Source organism: Varroa jacobsoni, unplaced genomic scaffold (assembly GCF_002532875.2).
Source record: "Varroa jacobsoni isolate VJ856 unplaced genomic scaffold, vjacob_1.0 scaffold_740, whole genome shotgun sequence".
Lineage (NCBI taxonomy): Eukaryota > Metazoa > Arthropoda > Arachnida > Mesostigmata > Varroidae > Varroa > Varroa jacobsoni.
This window is the reverse complement of record NW_019213642.1, coordinates 328,977-350,789: the sequence shown is the minus strand read 5'-3', so window position 1 is coordinate 350,789 and position 21,813 is coordinate 328,977. Positions and strand designations below refer to the sequence as shown.

General features: G+C 38.4%; 1 protein-coding gene across 1 annotated transcript; it reads left to right on the top strand.

The window, feature by feature from the left end:
* The first annotated feature begins 2 nt into the window (after nucleotides 1–2).
* sfl (N-deacetylase and N-sulfotransferase sfl) lies at nucleotides 3–21,392 on the top strand. Its single transcript, XM_022838036.2, has 16 exons — nucleotides 3–452; nucleotides 2,817–2,941; nucleotides 4,375–4,454; nucleotides 12,221–12,362; nucleotides 12,619–12,674; nucleotides 12,812–12,923; nucleotides 13,151–13,361; nucleotides 13,734–13,887; nucleotides 14,071–14,295; nucleotides 14,635–14,860; nucleotides 16,219–16,552; nucleotides 16,835–17,284; nucleotides 17,479–17,567; nucleotides 17,678–17,759; nucleotides 17,977–18,051; nucleotides 18,296–21,392. The coding sequence occupies exons 2-16, from the start codon at nucleotides 2,817–2,819 to the stop codon at nucleotides 18,545–18,547; spliced, it is 2,613 nt and encodes an 870-aa protein (XP_022693771.1). The 5' UTR covers nucleotides 3–452; the 3' UTR covers nucleotides 18,548–21,392.
* Nucleotides 21,393–21,813: the final 421 nt, after the last annotated feature.

The window sequence follows — 21,813 nt, the reverse complement described above, 5'->3', positions numbered from 1 at the left end:
CTGTGAAGTCCCAAGAAATAAGGCCACTACCAAATGGTAAATGATTCATTGAAATTTGAGATTATTATTACATTTGCCATTTGCTATTTATAGTGGCAATAAGCAGAGTTCAGAGGCCTCAAACCAATAGAGGATACAGTTGCTCCACAGGTTCCAGTCATCTAAACGACGGATACTGCCGTGGCATAGATTAAAAATGGCGATGATCTCAGATGTAGAAGTAACGTTCGATGGTCGATGTCTGTACTCTGTTTGTCATGACGATGGGCAACGTTGTGTTTGCTAGAAGAATATCCATGTTGTGATATAGTTTTTGGTGATTGGACAATAAGGGATTGGCGCCAAGTGCAGCGGTGGCCAGCCTAATCGAGGATGGCTACGAGCACCGAAACATCCCGAAATCATGTATAGCACAGCACGGAGAGAATTCAGGAAAATAATGTTTTGAAGAGGTAAATTGGAGCGAAAAAGGCCTTAATCCAGCAGTAATAAACAAACAAGGTTTTAGTTAAAGGAAAACGCTGATGCATAATTAAAACATTAAGCTATTATGTAGCTGACTGAACCACAGCATCATTCTGAAGTGTGATATAGGTTTGATGTGACTCGCTCAGGGTGTAATTATTACTAAAATAAAACTAAATTTTTTAGCAAATAGTATTTGCGAATCATCGATTCTCATAAATTAATCCCTTAATAAATTGCCGTATTTATATTACTCAGTTCTGATATATCTATGCCTGAAGCTGATGTAGCTCATTAATAATGTCAGTCTAATTGTGCATTTGGCAGATCTAATTGATTTATTCATATATCTTTTCAGTAAAAAATTACAGCTAGGGTCGTATCCCAGTTATTTAAAAACTATCCATTAAGTAAACAATATTGTGCGACAGAATTCCCGGGGCACAAATTCAAGCACGATGTCGTTTTGGGTTGACTGTTTACTTAAGTCAGTCGCTCATGTCAAAATTTCAACAGACTGATCGTGGACCGGAGCATCGTCAAACCGCGTCGCTTTTACTGAACAGTTACAGGAAACTTATGTTTATCTCAATTTGTATATATGTCGTCCAAACTAATCTAAAGCATTATGGATTATTCAGGAATAAATTGCAAATACACCCACCGTAGCGCAGCGTCTGTACGTCCAGAAAACAAAGTTGGTCGTGTGTCAAAAAGTTGTCTCACTTACCTTAGTATTTCTGAACTTCACCGATGTCTGTTCAGTTTTCATGATTATATTGTAACACGGTTGTTACTATGATCTTGCTGTAATTTCAAAAATAGGATAAACCCATACTCAGTATTCAATATCTGTATATCAAAAGACAAACGCATGGCCATGACGTGCTCGCGGCGGTGTTGGACATCTTTAATGCGCGCTCCAACCCGCAGCGGCGGAAAGGCAGTCAAGCTGCGAGAATGAACCAGCTAGAAAGAACAGCATGGGCTAATGAACCGCTTGCTGCAGAAACAGTACCTTTGCAATATATTATTTTTGCTCATATTATTGTTGATATTGTTGCGGCATATTGCGATAGGGCTGCTATTAGAAGTGTTGTCATTTCGTGCAGTAGGGGTATATTAGCCGGAATCTGAACAGCAGTCAGTAACAACCGGCAAATGATTGATAGTTAGCCTCTGACATTCATCGAGCTGAATATTTTATGACATTTACGTAGTAATTGACAAGATTTTCCTTTAAGTGACATGCTTTGGCTGACTGTGAAATGAAAAAAAAAATGCATGTGTAAGCGTTTACTATTTGAACAGCAATTCGTTACGTACATGGTGGAACAACCACTTAGAACGGAGCTTCTTCGTACATCTGGTTGTCTGTTAGCTTGTGTTTGTAGCGTGGTCCACAATATGTAATATGTAAACTCTAATGGTAGATGGTATGTTTGGCTGTTACCCTGATACAAAGCGTTAATGCTGCTTTTATGTTTGCCTGCACATGTGACTTGATAAATAAAGTTGGCAAAACACGCACACACACACATATATAAGGCTGTTACAAGCGAATCCAACGGACTTTGAATTTCTCGCCCGCAACAGACGTTGTGGTCTTGTCTGGTACTCAGTGAACTTGTGAGTAAAAGAAAGGTTACTCGAAAAGAAATGAGTTAAAAAAAACTCGAAAGTTAACGCTGAGTGAGCAACTTGTCGTACCATCGAACTTTAGTTAAGATATTATGCGAGAGCATATATTAGAGCACAATATGCGAATGGTGCAAACATTCAAAAAACGCATATTCGAATGTTGATATCCAGCAGGGAAGTGACTGGATCTCGAGGCCCAAAGTAGAAGAACGCACTGCCGAATCAACTAAAGCGAAGGTCAAAGCCCTGTCTGCCAAACTGTAACTTCACATGTATTGTGTTGTAGAATTATAACTTAAAGACCGAAAATGCGAAAACTTATTAAAGAAAAAAGTGAACCACCTATTGACATCTCCTAATGTGAATTGATTATGTGACGAATCATATGGATCGTTGATACGGCAATCGAGATGACACAATCTGTTAGTTGACGGCAACGCCAAACCTCATTTCCATGTCCTAAATATATACAGCGGCTTTTATCGAGTTTACTGAATTGAAGAGATAAGGGACTGAGTGTATAGATAATTTCAATAATAAAGAATTTAATGAGTTGCTATAGGGCCATTGCTATTATATTGCATTGTTCCTACTGTTGTTGAATGTCTGTTAGCAACTGTAACAAATGTCAGTTACCTATTAGAGAGACGAAATGACTTAACTAGATTAATGTCTAATTTAAAATACTCTGACTTTTTGTCTCATTGCAGATGCGGTGGCTCTGTGTGCCATACCACGTATCTCCCAGGAGAGGCCTAATTTTTGCCGTTCTCCTGGGTGTCGCCACTCTTCTCTACTTTATCATCGTGCTAGATACCACCTCTAGCATTCAAGAGTGTGTAGCTGCAGTATTATATCTTTTTATCTGTATAACTTCCACGTATTATTTTAAGGGCATATTCCAACTTAATGAGAATTGTTTTATTAACCGTTAAAGAGCATAAACTAAAAAACATGTTGGGTACAGTTAAATAATATGATTTTTAATTAATTATAACAGTAACTTTAACAAGTACATATATAAGTTATCTCAGACTATCTGAGCTTTATAACAGTTATTCATAAAATTATACTGTGCTTACCCTCGAGCATTTGTCCGTTGTTTTATATTGCACTCTATTGAGAGTCGAATGTCATGTACACACCACGATTGTGCCCCGAACACAAAACATGAACGGGCATTGCTAATTTAATCCGAACGGAACAGGTCGGTCCATATTCGTAGAAGGTGAAGGGTACTGTGAGGTTAAAAATTTTGAGAAGCTGACAGCGTTATTTATCGTGAAAATCGGTGCTGAGCGTTACTTAGTCGACAATAGGAATATTAAAAAAAATGGTGCATTCCCTACAGTAATGTAAGTACATAAGTGATCGTGTGAACTAGTCGTCCTACGTTAGGGTTGAAAACATTTCACAGTTTTTAAAACATAATTTAAAAGACTACGTAAATAATAATATAGGTACCATTATGCAAGTGATGATCTAAATATAAATATATAATCAAATCTGACACAATTACATGATCTTAGTTTCCTTAAGGTAACGCACTGTTGAGGTCGCGTTCTGCTAGTCTGAGGGAGCCAATTCGAATTTGTATGTTGACAAAGAACTATTTGTTCAGTGTTGATTCGCTCAAAACCAAAAATTACCCTCAAATTGAGTTCAGCATGATCAGAGCATTGCCAGGAAAAATTACCATTGTGTACGATCAAAGACAATCATACTTTTTCAAATATGTGTGTTTACATCCAAGAGCAATGAATGGGTCTAAATATGCGAACTGATTGAATAACTTGCGTTAGATGCGATTTGCACGCGTCTTTACGCAGAGATTCGTTTTTAATATCGCCGATGGTGCAAGATCAACACATGAATATTTTTTAAGCAAATATCCCATGGGTATTACATATACCAACTCCTATAAAATGTTATTTGAATGCGGGAAAGTTTAGAAGAGTCATTACAATCAAAAAGACTCTTAGACTGAAACAAATATGCATTACATTTGTCTCGTGCACAAATACTACATCTCAAAGCACATCACGATGGTGCAGATATGAAAGAACAATTCAAAGATTTGTAACGTTGTGCACTTTGAGTACATACCAATCCATTTCCCGGGGCTATTCTTAAAAAATATAGTTCTAGGAAGAATATGTTATGGCTTTGAAAGGAATGCAGAACTTTCTTAAAGTCATGCACATTTATGGCAGATTTTAGATTGCAATAAGTTCTCCTAACACGTCCATGTGGATCGTTCGTTTCCAGGTCCTGGGGACTGCAAAGGAGTCCACCTCCTGAGGTTACGTTTGAATGTCCGATTACCCCCGTATTTCCTCTGAAATCTGGTGAGAGATTGTATATATGTGCAGGTTCAAGATAAGTTAGATCTACTGTTATTCAAAAAAAAAATTGTGAATTTAGAAAAGAAAGATTTAAAAACAACTTGTGGTTTTTACCTCTAACGGGGCTCTTGATCAGGATAAACATCAGCCTTAATGCACTGTATCAAAATTAATAGCGAATGTTCCAATTTACCTAGAGCGTTATATCTTCTTTCGACATATTAATTGCCTCTTAGTAGCTTGATTTATTTACCAATACATTACTCATTTATTTTCATGCAGTCCAGAGCATTCAGACAACATTGATGCCAGTTGTTGTTTATAAATTGAATCTTATTGTAAATAGATGTTCGAACGAATACGTGTATTCGGAAAAGCTTCACGAACGTATCTACTTGGTGGAGTTATTGGTCGCTTCAATAGCTGCTTCAATTCAAAGCCTAAATTATCCACAAACTATGCCAAATCATATCTGTAAATTCACAAAAACTTCTCAGCAGTACACCTGAGTGAAACGTTATTGGTCCACGTAGACCTGTTGAAGATTGACTCAGAAGAGCCGGGGTGAAAAATCCAACGGAATGAGACTTTAAGCTTGTAGTAGATGAAAAGTCCTCAAAATCTAGTCATTTAAAAGCGCAAAAATACTCGAAAAGGTTAAAAAAATGTTAACAGTTGGGACTTGTCTGGATCATTCAATTGGTGATACTCCTTTCTCGAAAACAACCGTTGATTTCTGAAACAACCGTTGATTTCTGCATCCACAAAGAAATCACAACTCCGGGATCAGAAGAAACGGCTTTTTGCGCCATTTTAATGAATTTTATTGAATTGTTTTTAATCCAGTTCAGTCAAATTCGTAAAAGATTATGACCATCGTTACCACCAGGTTAATTAGTCCCAGAACCTTTGATAGAGTGTGACATCGAAATAGCTCCAGGTAAAATGCTAGTGGTCTTTTTGCAAGCAAAACTATCTTTGTATTAATGAATAGCATATGGGGCCGAATGATTAAATGCACATCAGCACCAAAAGTAAATCTAACATAGGTCGGAATGGCTTGTGCTCTTATTGATTACTAACGCATTCTTGCTTGCACTCGTGCCGCCGCTATTATCAACTTAATGTTTGTTGCTATTGTCCTCGTTATATATACATAAGCTGTGATCATTGTGGTTAACACGGTGGCTATAACTTTATCCAAGCCTTCTCAACTAATTCGTTAGGGTTGGGGGCCCAAACAAAGACACCCGCTGGTTGTAAGAAGGTATGCAAACTGCAGTGTAGAGTTTGTTTTAAAAGTGGCCAAGGAAACGGAGAAGCAAGAAATAAAACGGGAAATTCACAAATCCATCAATTCGTAATACAGCTATTTGAACTGGACGATTGCTGTAGCCTGCATTTACTTATGTACTGATGCCCACGTTCGCGTGACTGTATCGCTACTTCTGTTTACTCTTACTATATCTATACATCAATTACCTGTATAATTGATTTGGCTTAAACGGATTCACTAGTAGGGAGCGATTCGAGGGTTGAATGCATGCAAGAAGTAAAATCGGCTACTTATGGTAGCACTGTGCACTTTTTGGGTAGATCGATCCAGTATCGAAGCTGATTTACATGTAAAGTAGATAAAATGCTCAGAGTTTTAGTAAAGTACAGATATATAATTTTTAAGGAGGGACGTGTTGAGTCTTGTTGTTACGAGGAACAGAGGTAAAAATATACCTGGGATAGTAAGAATAAGAAACACAAAACTAAGTTCTCAGTGAACACAAAACGTTTGTTTCGTCAGCATCAAAACACGGACTGAGTGTATAATTGATATTGTGGAACAGGGTGTCAAGGATGAATGTCCAGACTTCCAGAGTACAGTATTGTGTTATGTGGGTAGTAATATTAGGTATACTATTAAAATATTGCCTGGATATCATCTATTGAACTCCTATTTCACTATTGATCCGCATGCTGCCTCGCATGTGGGAAATACAGCTCAATACAGGCCTGTAAAATGTATGATTAATGTTGTTTTGAGCAAATAGAGTCTAGAACTAAATGGAGGCTAAAAATTTTTACCAAAAAGATTACGAAAAAAGATAAGAAGTTGAGAAAAACTACTATGGGAAACGATCTATCACGTAATGTAAGGTTGGTCTGTTTGGCACCGTAAAATAAAAAACGACCGTGTATTTTCCTAGTGTGTAATGAAAACAGGGAACGCCCTCTGTAGAATAGTTTCACTTTTCGTGAAATGTTTGATTGAGCATGTTAATAGATTAAAGTATACGAAGCGTATTGTTTTTACTAGTAATTTCGAAATATCCAATATTTCGAGTAATAATAAAAACTAAAAAAGCAAAGGAAATATATATTTAGAAAATAATGTTATAAGGTTTTCCTTTCACTTAAACACGGTCTCACTGTTAGCGGTGCAACTGTACAGAATAATGATTACTAAATTTGTATTTTTTTATATTATATATATAGCGTGCTTTCTGCTTTTCATAGTTGCAAAAGCATATCACTAATATAACAAGTACTCAAACTATGCAACATGAATATGCTTGTGACACTTTCGATATCATTCAATAAGGTTTTAAAAAAGCTGGGTATACTTGGTACTGCTCAAGGAGAGATTATGTCATTCACATTGATTCCTGGTACAATACAAACAATCGAACCATTGTCGGTAAGCTGACTGAATGGTCTGACCGGCCTTTTATTCGGAAACCGTGCATATATCAGTAAAAAAACTAACAGAAACACTGAGAAGTCAAGGTATTAAGTTTGTGACACGGCTTAAGAAAAACATGAAAAACAAACCGCTTACGGCTTTTAAGCAACTGCTTCTTGCTGGGCGTGAATTTAATATCTATTGTACAACTAAAAGAGATATACCAAATCTAACATACGCGATATTGCTCGCGAGACAATTTCTTGGCAGCTCTGTGTCCTGGGCTTATACCTTCAAGCCGAATAAACCAAACTTTCAGATTCATGTAAAAATAGGTCCACAGAATTCCTCATTACCTCCGGCTGAGATTACTTAGAATACCAAATTTCTGAATCTAATATTTCTCATATTGCTATGTTGTATCAAATTCCTCTTTTAATTTTCGAACTTTTTTTTTATAGACCCGGGATATGGACCATAACCATACATATACTTCGAGGTACGTTTCAACAATTGCTTTAGGTTGGTAGAAGAAAGGATTATGGATATCACGAGCTGTATGGTCTCTGATTACTAAGCTAGTGCAGCTCTATGAAGACATATCAAAACAAAAGTTTTGATATGATTTAGGCATAGCAGATTGTAGACAATATTCGGAGTAAGTAATGTAAGTATCACGCATTACGGCCTCTCTGATCAGTATTTAAAGCTTTTCGGTACTATTCCTATATTGATAAAAAATAGACTGAGATCAGTGGTTGGCTGGTAACGATATTCTCTATGATAGCTATTACCATAGTAATAATCCGGATCAAAATCGGGGTAACATTTTGAAAAGCTGGCAAACTGTGCAATATATGGCGAAAATCTGCGGATAATGCTCGAATGACAAGAGCTGGCCACTGTGTGAATCGAGGAAATTATAAAGTTTTCAAAGCACTTTCAATCAATGGAATAGATATAATAGGCTGACTTAGGTGCGATATCATTAAAATCGCGAATTAATGTGTAACTATTTTAAATAAATAATAATCGTTATATTATTTGAAGTTGCTAAAGAAGGCCCAAGGAAATTTAGCTGGTTTTATTGCAGTGTAAGACTTCAGATTAGCTGCTTAAGATTAAATCTTTTGGTTAAGAAGTATATATGACCTATTCGCACTATCATTTCCTTTAACTTCAGTTGCTTTTAGTTTGGTGACTAACGGTATTTTGGTGAATGATTTAGCAGAAAGATCGGTAGCATTAGCAGGAGATATCAACGGAGACGGCATAGATGACTTAACTATTGGGGCATCTTATGCTGATCCAAATAGCTGAAGTTGTGCAGGGCAAGCACATGTGATGTTTGGTAAATCGTCATTTACCTCTCCTCTAGAGTTAATTATGCTGAATGACAATGTGGTTTTATAACAAATGGTATTGCAGCTGGTGATTGGGCAGGCTGGTCGGTATCCGCAGCAGGAGACATTAACGATGATGGCAGAAATGACTTAATTGGTGCGTATGGTACTGATCCAAGTAGCAGAAGTCATGCCGGGCAAGTGTATGTGGTGTTTGGTCGATCATTTTTTGCCTCTTATTTAGATTTATTGTCCTTGGGTGATAATGGTATTGCAGCTATTAGTAATAGCTGATAATGCAAAAATATCTGTATTATCAACAGGGAACATCGGCAGAGACGGCTTAATTATTAGTCCATAGAATGCTTTTCCCAGTGGCAGAACTGATGCTAGGCAAGCATATGCAGTGTTTGGTAAAACACCTTTCAGTTCTTCTTGAGAGATTGCAGATGGGGATTGCAGGGATATCAGTTTCTGAAGCAAGAGACATTAATGGAGATGGATTTGATGATACAGTACTTGGAACCTGGCAAGCTGCTCCAAGTGGCAGAACTTTGACAGGGCAAGTATATGTGGTATCTGGTAAATCATTTGTTACTTTTCTTTTAGAGCTTCCATCGTTAAATGGTGGTAATTTATTTTAGTGGTATCGCAAATGGTAATAATACTCTGCAAATCAGTTGCTTTTGCAGGAGATATAATGATGGATTTGGCGATGTGGTAATTGAAGCTCCTAAGTCCAGACCGGGGGGGGGGGAGGTTCGGTCGGGCAAGCATATGTGGCATTTAGCAGGCCTTTTTTTACTTCCTTTTTTGAACTTTCTTCTTTAAATGGTAACAATAATTTTAGAGGCCTGCGTTAATAAATAGGGCAATGTACGTGTTATTTTTGCTAAGATTGTTGCTTCAATCCTAAAAGTCTTTTATAGCAGTTCATTATCTAGAAGATCATGCTTTGACTGTCAGACTAACATACGAAATTGAATTGCTGTTACCTGCTTCAGGAGGCCCTTGTCAGTTCTTACTAATTGAAGGTATTAACCAATATAGACAGGTATTCCCCACGGTTGATAATGCTGCGTATAAAGCTTTTCATAAAGTTGCAAAGATGCTTTTCAAATTCAGATTCTCCAGAATGGCCAGCTATAAAAGAATTAGCATTAACAGGCGATCCGAAGGCATTTCAGCTTTTATTAGTTCGACATGTGGAGCTTTTTATTGTTGCCTTAGCTAATGGCCAAGAAAGATTTTCTAAACTGTTTGCATTCTTGCCATCATCAGATCTGATAGTATCTTGATCTTTCAGTGGCATTATTATTGCATTGCCCTTTAAATATTTGCTTACCCATCCAGGTAAATACTTAGAACCTATGATGAATGAATATTTGATTCTTCTAAAGGTCTGAGCCTGACGCATGTTATTTGTAATCCGAATACATTAGTTAATTTTGGATCTTCTTCGATAGTTTTTCTACAGCATAACAATATGAAGTCAGTCTGCTTTCTGCCAGAGCGAAATAAACTTTATGCTTTGCCAGTTAGAGTTATCTCAGAGGGTCGTGTTATTCTGCAACTGCTTGTTAACTTACGAAGCTTGCAAATGGTACTTAAAGGAACGAATAAATTTACAGACCTATGTACGACACCTTCTGCTAGCGGTCAGTTTGCGTTAATTGCTTGTTTACTATGCCACTCTACGCGCCATGGGAAATGTTACTATTCCTTTTCATAATAATTTAAACTTGTAAATAACAGACACAGAAAAGTTTGCAAGAGGATCGAATGCTGGTATAGTTCAAGCCTCTCAGTGGCAGTAGATTAGCGATGTATAATTCTGAGGACCCTTGAATATGAATTATAAGATATTATGTCTACTTGTCAGTTTTCGTATTATGTTATTCGAATCATTAGCTAGGACTTATTGCAAAAAACCACTGTCAAACAGACTCAGGCGGTTGCTATGAGGACTACAAACAAAGTTGTGTATTTGCCTATCTATATTAACTCCCGACCGTACTAATTAAGGTTTGGATCGGATTCTACGCCTGTATAAAAATTGATAGGACTAAAGATGATAAGAACTGTTTGACCTGGTCATTAATGTAACCAGCTTCTTTGCTGGGCGCCCCCTATGTTTTATGTGTGTGTCGAGCTCTCAGCATTTTACATTCATACGGATAGAGATCCTTTTAAATTGCTAGAGAGAAATAACCTTCACTAGAAATACGTAAGTGTCGGAAAAACTTGAAATTTCGGTGGACAAATGAATCCGTTGACACATTTAATAGCGCCGAGAAATTTGGCTTGTTTTATTCAAATAATAGCATTTTGAAAATAGAGTTAAGCATGTACATTGGCTTGAAGGGCTTTAGGGATATGTTATAACACATTCCCAATTTTTAAGACCACTGTAAAACTACATTCAAAGCGTACAACTGAAATCAATAAGGCATCTGATAAAAATGAATGTGCTTTCACGGCTACATATATCATACTTGACATATTTGTTTTTGTCGGTCGAATGCGGATGTGATGACTTAGTAAAAAGTCTTATTTAGGTCATAGCATCTATTGTATTACCTACCAAACAAGATTATATTTTTGGAGCTGACTCTAGATAAAAAAGCAAATTAAACACGATTGGCTATATTGGCGTGGATAGCATTTTACCTTGACATTTATTGTGTGGCCTTCTTTCTTATCAGCCGTAACGTGAGTGCGTGCCAAATACGTTACCTATGCCTTTACGATTGCTCGGACAGATCAATTTATACCCCAATACGTAGAGTGTCCCAAAGTCGTAAAATCGTTGCGGCACTGTTTATACAATGCATTTCTACTTGGCCTGAGCCGCCGCTACCGCCGACGCCAGACACAACATGAAGTCCTTCGTAGCCATTAGGATTAGTAGGCCGATTATTTTCGTAAGTCGCTGTTTTGTCCTGCGTACGACTACAACATTTGGCTCGGTTAAGCTTGTGTACGTGCCTGTGAAGCAGTGGCCACACCCTGCTGGGAGTAAATCTATTTACTAATGTATCAATATTAACATAGGGAGATATACTGTCTACGGTACGCAAATCACATGCGTACGTTACATTATCGTAATGCATTATTATTTCAATTGAAGAAGAAATCCCTGCACACAGTGCAACAAGCTGTATACATGAATTGCTTATCTTTATAAACCTTAACTTCCATTCTGCGTGAAAGATTCACCTAGAAGTTTGTGCTACGTGTAATCACTTCGTTTGACATGAGAAAAAAAGTGACCCTGCCAGCAGAAGCCAGAAACATGTCTAAAGGCCGTATATTAAATGTTGTAGACGGAAAAACTAGAAAACAACAGGTGTCGTTTATCTCGTAAGTGTTGAACATTTGATTGGCTTTTGTTGTCAATACTACCCTTATCGTATCGGACAGAGTAACTATGCATAGCAAGAGGTGACTTTTTGCGAGAGAATGAAAATAATAGCAAGAAGCCCATATACTGTATGCAAACGAGCGGTTGCACTACCAATACTAGTTTGCCTAGCCTATTCCTCCTACTACTTCTTCGTTTAAAGTTTATAAACTGTAACGTAGTTGTTACCTCATTTGGCGAAAATACTTGTGGAAGTTATTTGAAGTTTCGACGAAAGCGATTTATTTGCTTAGCTACAGCCGGTTGTCAATTAAGTATTAGAGTGAGCTGAGATAATAAATAAGCCAATCTAAAAAATCTTTTTTGGTTCTTCCTTAATGTTTAGGCGAGAGCTCTTCGATTCTAGCAAATGTGCACGTCTCATCTGCACAACTCCGTCTGGACGCACGGGTATTAGTGTTTGTCGAGACGCCTTATTCTAAACTCGGACGGCTTATCACCGAAACCCTCGAAGCAGCTAGAATTAGGTGAGTGGCGCTTTTGCTTGCAGGCAGCTGTGTTGTGCAAAAAAACGTTCTATTCCTGGTAATCGTCTGTGGCGGGCTAGGGCTATTTTTCGTTGCTTGTCGGAAAAAAATGTGTCGTAATTGGAAACGCTGAAAAACCGCTCCAACCACCAAATGTTCTAGTCAACAGAAAAAACCTAGTCCTGTAAATTGGATTATGATTGAATAACATATTTAGGCGCAACTATGTTCACATAATTGATTGTTACTATTACAGATATCGTAGCGAAGTGTCAACTCGAACTTTGCCAACGCTCACTAATCTCGATCGGGGTGAGTCTCTTGATAATGTTATCATTTAGACGTTGATTTTCGTACAATCATATTTCGTACGTGCTACATTGTTGCGAAGAAAAAAAAAAACTTAAAATACCACTTACATTCGCATTTGTTTCGGCAACTTCTAATAGGTCGCTTTGCTGTAATTGTCTTTGAAAACATCGACCGATATTTGGTTCTGCATAAATGGAATCGGGAGCTCTTGGACAAATATGCACGGGAGTATTCCGTTGGCATTATCGGGTATGGACCACTGTTTATTAATAGTCGTAGCATGATTTAAGCCTAGTTTAGCCCGTTGTTATTTTATTTGGCATTAAATATCTTTCGGGACTGTTACGTTTGTCTATTGTTTTTGTCTGTTCTTGATAGTTTTATCTTTTTGATTTGTTATAATGATTAAGTTCCGAGGCGAGTTGCTGCAAGCCTACCTTAGCACGGTAAAGTTATTTTATAATCATTCCTGGCAGATTTGTCCGCCCATCCGGAGATCCTCGACCGCGAGCAATACCATCACTTAATCTTGTGGCTTATGCCAACGTGAGTGTGGCATCTCGGCCTTCGTTAAATCCGCTTTCGCCAGTTCTCCGAATGTGTCGTGCTGGTGAACACGAAGGTGATTTCCCTGGCGAGTGGACGCTCTTCACTTCAAATCATTCGACGTTCACGCCCGTTATGCAGGTTGGTGTCATTGCGTATTAGAAGTCGTTCACATCTACTATAGTTCTGTATTTTCGCTCAGTTAATACTGTACAGGCCAGTTGTTCATTCGTCCCTTATCACTGTTCGGTTCAACTGGCGATATAGCTGGCACAAATGTAAGGCAGTCTTATTATAACTGATAGCTTATATAGTTATAATAATATTAGTATGTTTCCTTCGGTGTCGTAGTTTTAGTGCATTCTATCGCTTCTTAATGCAACTGCAAAGACGTCTTTGTCATATTCTTGTTTTGATGGTTCTCGATTGTCGATTCGGGTTCACTTGCTTGGTAAGTGTTGGATAAGCATCTGTTGGTCTGGTGACACGTTGTGCGGATCGCTTACTATTTAGGTTCGTTCTCCAACGCACACGCAACCAATGAGCGCAATCGTCCAGGACGAAGGTCTCCACGACGGCGTACGGCGCGTGATTTTCGGTACTGGATTCAATGCGTTCTGGCTTGTCAAATTAATTTTCCTCGACAGCATTTCCTATTTGTCACATGGTATGTACTATCGCCGATAAACGAATTTGCGACCAGGTGCCTGCGCACGAGCATAACCGTACATAAAGAACGTTGTATACTTTGTAACTATTTTTTTCTAATTAGCAAACGTTTCTCTTGCGTGAGTCACTACTTAGAATCAGGCGCTAGTTATTTTTACTGTCCACTCCTGATCACCTTCAGGCAAGCTGTCGCCGCCATTGGAACGACATTTGCTGATCGATATTGATGATATATTCGTATCGGAACGAGGAACCCGAATGCAAATATCCGATGTAGAACAACTGCGAGCTGCTCAAGCGAGAATTCGCCAAATGGTGCCCGGATTTCGCTTTAATCTGGGATTTTCAGGAAGGCACTTTCATCGTGGGTATCCCGCCGAAAACAGGGGCGAAGACCTGTTGCTTTGTAAGTTCCAACCTTTTCCTTAGCAAAAACCTTTTCATATAAACGTTTCAAGTAACATAATATTATAATGAATCGGTCGCTTTCGTTGTTATTATATGCACAGAGGTTCGAGATGGATCGTGTAACAGGAAGGTCTCAGTTTATGTTTGGAGCGAATCAAGTTATTAAGATTCGCAAAAAAGATCTGTCACCGTGTAATAGAATTAAGGCTAGATCGCATTTTGACATTATTCTTTTGTTCCGAGAATATTAGATTAGGTCTTAGGACTTTTCTTCTGGTAGTGAGTCAGGCATTTGCTCATACTTGTCCTAATGATCTAAATGTCGACTTCATTGCAGCTTACGCCAACGAGTTCTGGTGGTTTTGCCATATGTTCGGACACACGCAAGCACATCTGTTTGAGAACGAGACAGTGCTTGAGAATGAGATGCGACTCAATCGTGAGTTTGCCCTTCAGCATGGGCTGGGTGCTGATCAGCACTATTCTGTGGCTCCACACCATTCTGGCGTGTATCCAGTACATGAGCCGCTATACGATGCCTGGAAGAGGGTTTGGGACGTGAGGTAATTAAGATATTTCTATAAATGTAAATTCTACAACTAAATTAGGAAAGAAACAACTTAATTTACACGAAGGGATCCATAAATGGTGATATGAATGGCTTTTAGGTTTACATGAGAGGAGTATTATGTATATCTATATGGGACGTAAGAAATTTAAGAGGAGACTACGCTTATAAATTTACCTGCTTACTCGCCGCGCACAAATCTTCCTGGTACATTTTATTCTTACAATGTCTGTAGAGATAATTTTATTTGGTATTATACAAAAATATTTGGTAACGTTGAAGACCGAATATTCAAACGCAGATTTTTCTGTACGCCATTTTTATCACTGAAAATGACAGCACATAAGTTTTTGTCAAGTAGGGGATTTACACCAGCAAATGCACACATCTAGCTATTTTCTGACAACCCACCGAAGGTTGCGTGAACCTAACCGCACGAGGATTGCAGTATCACAAAGCTAGTTTGGGTTGAAATCTTGTACTACGTGTACATTCGGTAAATGATTCTGTGGTCATCTACGTGCTGAAAAGTCTGATGCGATAATTTACAGAAAAATACATTTGCAAGTAATCAGTGTCTTTAAGACGTTTCCCATCAGGTCGAATGTTACTGTATAACGAGAGTTATAAACTCAATCAAGATCCACTGCTAGCTTGAAGAACTCGAGTAGGGACGGAAGAAGGTTGACTAGACTTATTTTTACTTTTACACGAAGTAATCCACCAATTAGCAAACGACCCTATTTTGCCGCTGTGGGTACGTAGATTTTGCACTTCGTAAAACAGCAGATGCAATTAACCTTATGAAAAAGACACTGTTTTGGGTAAAATAAGTGTCACCGAAAGTTAACAAACGTGACGCAGTCTTAAATAAGTTCTAGCAATTGGTAAATAATAGATCCATTCTTGCAGTATCGAGGAGATGAGTATCGTTTTCAGGAATATGGAAAAGCGTAAGGCTAAACACGTTTCGATTTGAAATCTGTCATTGGGGCACGCGTGCGACTTGAGATACGATTTCAGGCATTATCTAGCTGAACTCTCGTGATTAGTCTACCGAATGAACGGGATCGTCTGCAGTACTCTACTTTCATTTAGTTGTCCTGTTCTAACGGAAACGACATTCAAACTGTAAAGAACTTTAGATCGACAATATTTATTAACGCAAGTTCATACGTATATCGTGTGACATTATATATAAACTTATGAACAATCTTCAACAGTATTGATGATAAGTTCAGGAAATGAGCCGTGTGCTTTATGTGAGTCTGCCTCTTTTGTTGAGTACGAATTGCAGGATTAAACAAAAACGTATCATTCTCTTTATTTTTTACTTATCTCTTTGATTTGCAGAGTGACTTCGACAGAAGAGTACCCCCATTTGCGACCGGCACGATTTCGTCGTGGCTTTATTCATCGTGGCATAATGGTGTTGCCGAGGCAAACGTGCGGGCTTTACACGCATACTAACTTTTACGCGCGGTATCCTGGTGGATCCGATAAACTCGAAGCATCGATTCACGGTGGGGAATTATTTTATCAGTTGGTGCTTAATACCATCAACGTATTTATGACCCACTTTTCCAACTACGCGAACGACAGACTCGCTTTGTATACCTTCGAAACAGCAATACGCTTTGTCAAATGTTGGACAAATATTCATTTCTCGACGATACCACCATTACAGGTTAGTAACGATAGTTATATCAATATCCCACTGTTCGCATTCTAGTAGACTTCATTCGTGCGAGCATGATGATACGCACAATTTTCAGTTACGTGTTGTTGTGATGATTATAAAACGGTAACGGTGAAAAGTTGAAGTGTTATGAAACACTTATGTACATGTAGAACAAAAAAGTCTATCGAATAAAGCCAAAGTTTACTCTGAGCGCGTTGCACGTAGTTTTCCCATAACTTATAATCATACTATTATTCAACCTACGCTCTGTTTTTCCTCGATTCATAGCTGGGCGAAAAATATTTCACCATGTATCCGGACGAGACTACCCCGTTGTGGGGGAACCCGTGCGATGATCCGAGACATCGTTTGATTTGGAGTCGCAACAAAAGCTGCGCTCAGCTGCCTCATCTATTAGTGATCGGTCCTCAGAAAACGGGCACAACAGCTCTTTATTCGTTCCTCAAAGAGCATCCGGCCATTGAGTCGAACGAGAATTCAGCACAACATTTCGAGGAGGTGCAGTTTTTTAACAACGATAAAAACTACCTCAAAGGCATCGATTGGTACCGTTCATTTTTTTCTATAAGCAATGACTCGCAGCTTCTTCTATTTGAAAAAAGCGCCACCTATTTTGATAGCGAAGCAGCACCGAAACGGGTACACGCCTTACTGCCCAAAGCAAAACTAGTTGCTATACTTACCAATCCAGCAAAGAGGGCCTACTCATGGTATCAGGTGAGAAACGCAGTTCCTTGACCATCTGCTTATATGTCTATGCAAGGTTAGTTGCATATGTTTTAGACGTAAGCGTCGCTTCAATCTTAGTGGAGATAATACTTTCGTCGACAGGGAGAACACATACATACCTAAAGAGCTTAGTAACGTCACAATTATTGAGTATCTCAGCTTCGTTGAATTGTTGTTAACAGCATCAGCGAGCGCATGGGGATCCGGCAGCTGTCGATCATTCGTTTCTCGAAGTTATTAGCGCCAACGACACCTCACCAAAGGCTCTAAGGTGAGCGTACGAGTAGATGAATATATGTGTAATTTTGCACACTTTTGCTTCGTGTTGTACAGACAAAGCTTTCCGTGAATACTAACTAAAACGTTCAACGGTACATGTAGGGATTTACAGAATCGGTGTCTCCAACCAGGCCTATATGCAGTTCACCTTCAACGGTGGCTAAACTTTTTCCCTAATAGCCAGGTAAGCGAATGTGCTTATTACATACGCACAACACATTTACGCCGTAGCCGTTACGTATTATAAGAATAGCAGTAAGCTGCTATGTTTGTGCAACGTTTCAGTTTAGGAAAACACTCAAGCAAGCAGCACAGTAGTGTGTCACAGACAATTGTGACGTTTTTTTTAAATTTTCAAATTAATCCTGTTCTATAACAATATAAACATTCGTGGTTTGTAGCTCTTCATAATTGACGGAGAGGAACTCCGCCATAAACCAGTGGAGGTTATGAATAAATTGGAGCACTTCCTACAGGTGAGTAAATTTTGCTGAAGACAACCTGGCGGATAGCCATCCCATAATGCCTCCTTGTTTGTATCACAAATGATGAATAGTGTAAACCGCATTAGTTAATAAATGTGATAAAAGCGTTAACGAACGTGGCCTTTGCTTTTCGTAATTTTGCTTTGTACGATTTAGCCAGACGACTAAATAGCCAATGTTTTGTATTTATTTGCATGTTTTCTTCTCCCCCTGTTTTGCCCTCGTATCAATGCAGGTGACACCTTACGTGGATTATCAGTACCACCTCGAGTTTGATCCTCGCAAGGGTTTTTTTTGTCCAAAAGTAAACGGACGACGACGCTGCCTTGGAGCAAGCAAGGGTCGCCGCTACCCCGACATGTGTACCCAGTGTGCTGCAGCCCTGAAGGAATTCTACCTCCATTATAATGTCCAACTATCAAAACTGCTCGGGCAATTGAAAATCGTTGCTCCCAACTGGCTACGAGAGGAACTGACGAAAGGATAGTCGACAAGAATGTCGAATAGTGAATTTTATACTGCATGGAGTTAGTTTTCTTGAAGAGAACTACAAAACTAGCGGCCACTATTTAATTACCACAAATATGGATGTTCCCAATGACGATCTTCGACACTAATACTTACCACTGACACACTAAGTAGGTACAGGAAGATAACATGAATTACAGTAGAGTAACGCAAAAAATCTAAACGATCGACTCCTGATGGTTGTTGGGTTTATAACTAGCTATATACCGATTCGAACTTAAACAGTGCTTTTGGCCATGTGAAGTTTCGCCACAGTCACGTAGGGTTTTGGTATCTTCTTAAAGCTTGTGCGCCTTGAATATTTAATGAACAGCGACACTTAATTACCCAATATGTCCAAAAACGGCTTCATTATTGAACGCCTAATAGCATATCCATAAGCGTATCTACGTTAGGTTCTTTCAATTGAACCACAGATATTTCTCAATATTCTGCCTAGTCCACACGTAATTACTTTCCAATCTTGATATCGGTTTATATGCCCTATAGTCGTGTCTATAAACACATACAAAATGTGATGCGGTATAGACCGAGACAAACGAAGTTAAGGATCCGCAGCCTTCACAAATGGCAATGAATGCTTGCAATGAGTAGAGGAACTCGTCGTATTTTTTTTTACGAGGCCACAAAAGCGTAGTTAGGGAAGAGCAGTTTAAAAAAAATTCGGTCTGGCATAGCGGAGAGAAGGTGATTTGAGTTCATGGGATTTATGTCACTGACCAGGCACGTCATAACTGCTGCATGGGTTGTGCAGCGTTGGATAGCAAATAACGAACGGTTCGAAATGGGGCAGACAAATCAGAAATAACCCTTACGACGAACTAATAACGACATCGTCACTGTTCACGCAAAACAACAGCGTGGACTATGAAATGTACATCTCTGTTTGATAACGACCATGTTAGTATTTATAATTATATACATCTTAGTTATAGCGCGTTTTTGTGTAAATAGATGTATATTGTATATATACAAATGAAGAATTATCAAAATACTGATAAGAATAATTATAATAGTGATATTAATACTCCGTTAGTACTTGCCATTACTGTCACCCACGTTGCTGAGCTGACAGTATTATCACTTGATAACAAACTCTCATGATCAGCATATATATATATATATATATATATATATATATATATATATATATATATATATATATATATATATATATATATGCCGAAGAAGGATATGTGCTGTCGGCGTTGATTTTTGTTAATAGACATGCAGGATTGCTCAAAAAGTAATGGTGGTTTTTCTACCGACAAAGACGCAGCACTTACAAATTCTAACACAAAATTAATTTATTATGTATTCGTCGTCGTGTTTCACGCCTATCTTCTCTTATACCTCGACTAATTCTCCGTCTTGCAAGAAATTTTCGGGTTTAGTGATGACCTCGCACACCCACTTTTTGAAACATTTCATTGTTAAACATATTGCGATCGACTTTTTTTTGCCGGTGCTTAAGAAGGATGGCAGTCAGTTAACGCGAGACAGGAGAATATTTTGGTATCTAAAAAAACACTTACATTCAAGCTCTTAGCTGCTCTAACAACTTATGTCGTGCGCGTATGGCATCAGCCTTTTGCGCTAGATAACTTCATGGACTCAATGTAATTGTGTCACACACTAATCATTGTCGACTGCTGTGCTTTCTTAGACGTTTCCCCTTGTATAAGAGGCTCTTAGCTTCACCAAAAGCAAATCCTAGTTTTTTTTTTTCCCGGATAGACGTCTAACTTGACTCTGACTTTAGGAGGTACTTCCCGGAGTAAGTTCCGGAGTTCCTCTACTCTGCATCAGCGTAAAGGCGCTATTTGTGCTTACTCATCGTAGTTCTTTGTCGAAGTCTGTCTTAATGGCTGCGTGTTGCTCTGTATAAAAGACATGTTGAGGGATAATAAAAGCCATATGCTTCTTGTTCGGTCTGCGGGGCACTCGGACTTATAATTTCTCTATTAAATCTCACGGATTTAAGAAGCTTAACGATAGTCGATTTTTGGCACCCCGTCCCCTTGTCCTTCATCATTTGTCACCCAAAGTTCTTATTAACCGCAAATGACCAATCAAGGTAAGACGTTTTTAAACTTAGCAAACAGTCCTCTGTGAACGTTGTGCACGGCATAGATGTTATAGTATGCCTCCATAGGTTGTTGATTTCGGCAAAAAAAAAAGCGAAATAAAGTAGGTGTCGAAAATGCACTTTTATTATTTCAAACACGTAACTTTCTCATGTCTATACACATTACATGCTTACAGATGAAAAAGGACCGCTTTCAAATGATATCGCTCAAAAAGTGAGCAAGCAGTAGAGAGATACGTTTAAAAACAACCACCATCATTTTTCGACGAAACTTTATATATATATATATATATATATATAGACACCCGCTGTCTTTCGAAAACCAAAAGGGCGAAATACTCGTGTAGAGCATGAAACAATGGAAAAAAGAAAACCGTATCACTGCATTGAGGCGTTGTCTATGCTCAATAATATTCAGTGCTGTTGGCTTTCTCCCCATGAATCAGTGGCACAACTGTGGCCCCGGCAGAAAGTCCATAGTCACTGGAGTGTATCTGGATTGTACTAGATGCTGTGTTATAGTTTAATGTAACATGAGTTTTTATTAAGCGTATGCCTGTCTAACTGATTCGTTTCCTACTATTAATTATTGAATAATGTGTATATTTATGTTTGACTAGCATGCAGCTTATGGTAGCAAAGTGACAAGCTTATGTTTCTATTTTCGAAAATAAAGTTTGTGTGTTGCAATAAAATGACAAGGTTCGTAAGTTGATTTGTTTCGCAATTTTACTACGTTATAAGTCGCCTAAGCCTTATTTGGTTTGAAATAGATGCTGCTGGCAATGATGAAAAATCATCTGTACGACACTTTTAGCGGAACCTAGGCTTTTTCAACTGACACAAATCTGAAATAATTGTGTTGTTCATGCCCTCACGCTCGAACTGCAATTTGTTTGTCTGCTGTCGGAGAACTTGATGAACTGAATAAAAATTTTACCCATTTTCATTCAAGCTCTATATTCGAATCATAACTTCCCTTCAAGCGATAACTTTCGGTATTGCTTGAACAGCCCTTTCACAGAATATCCTTTATGTAATCTGTATAAAACGTTCTCTAGTATCTATTACTCAAGTAGTAAGTAAGTATATATAAGCGAACTCAATATTAGCCGTATGTGATTTTTACACCGTTC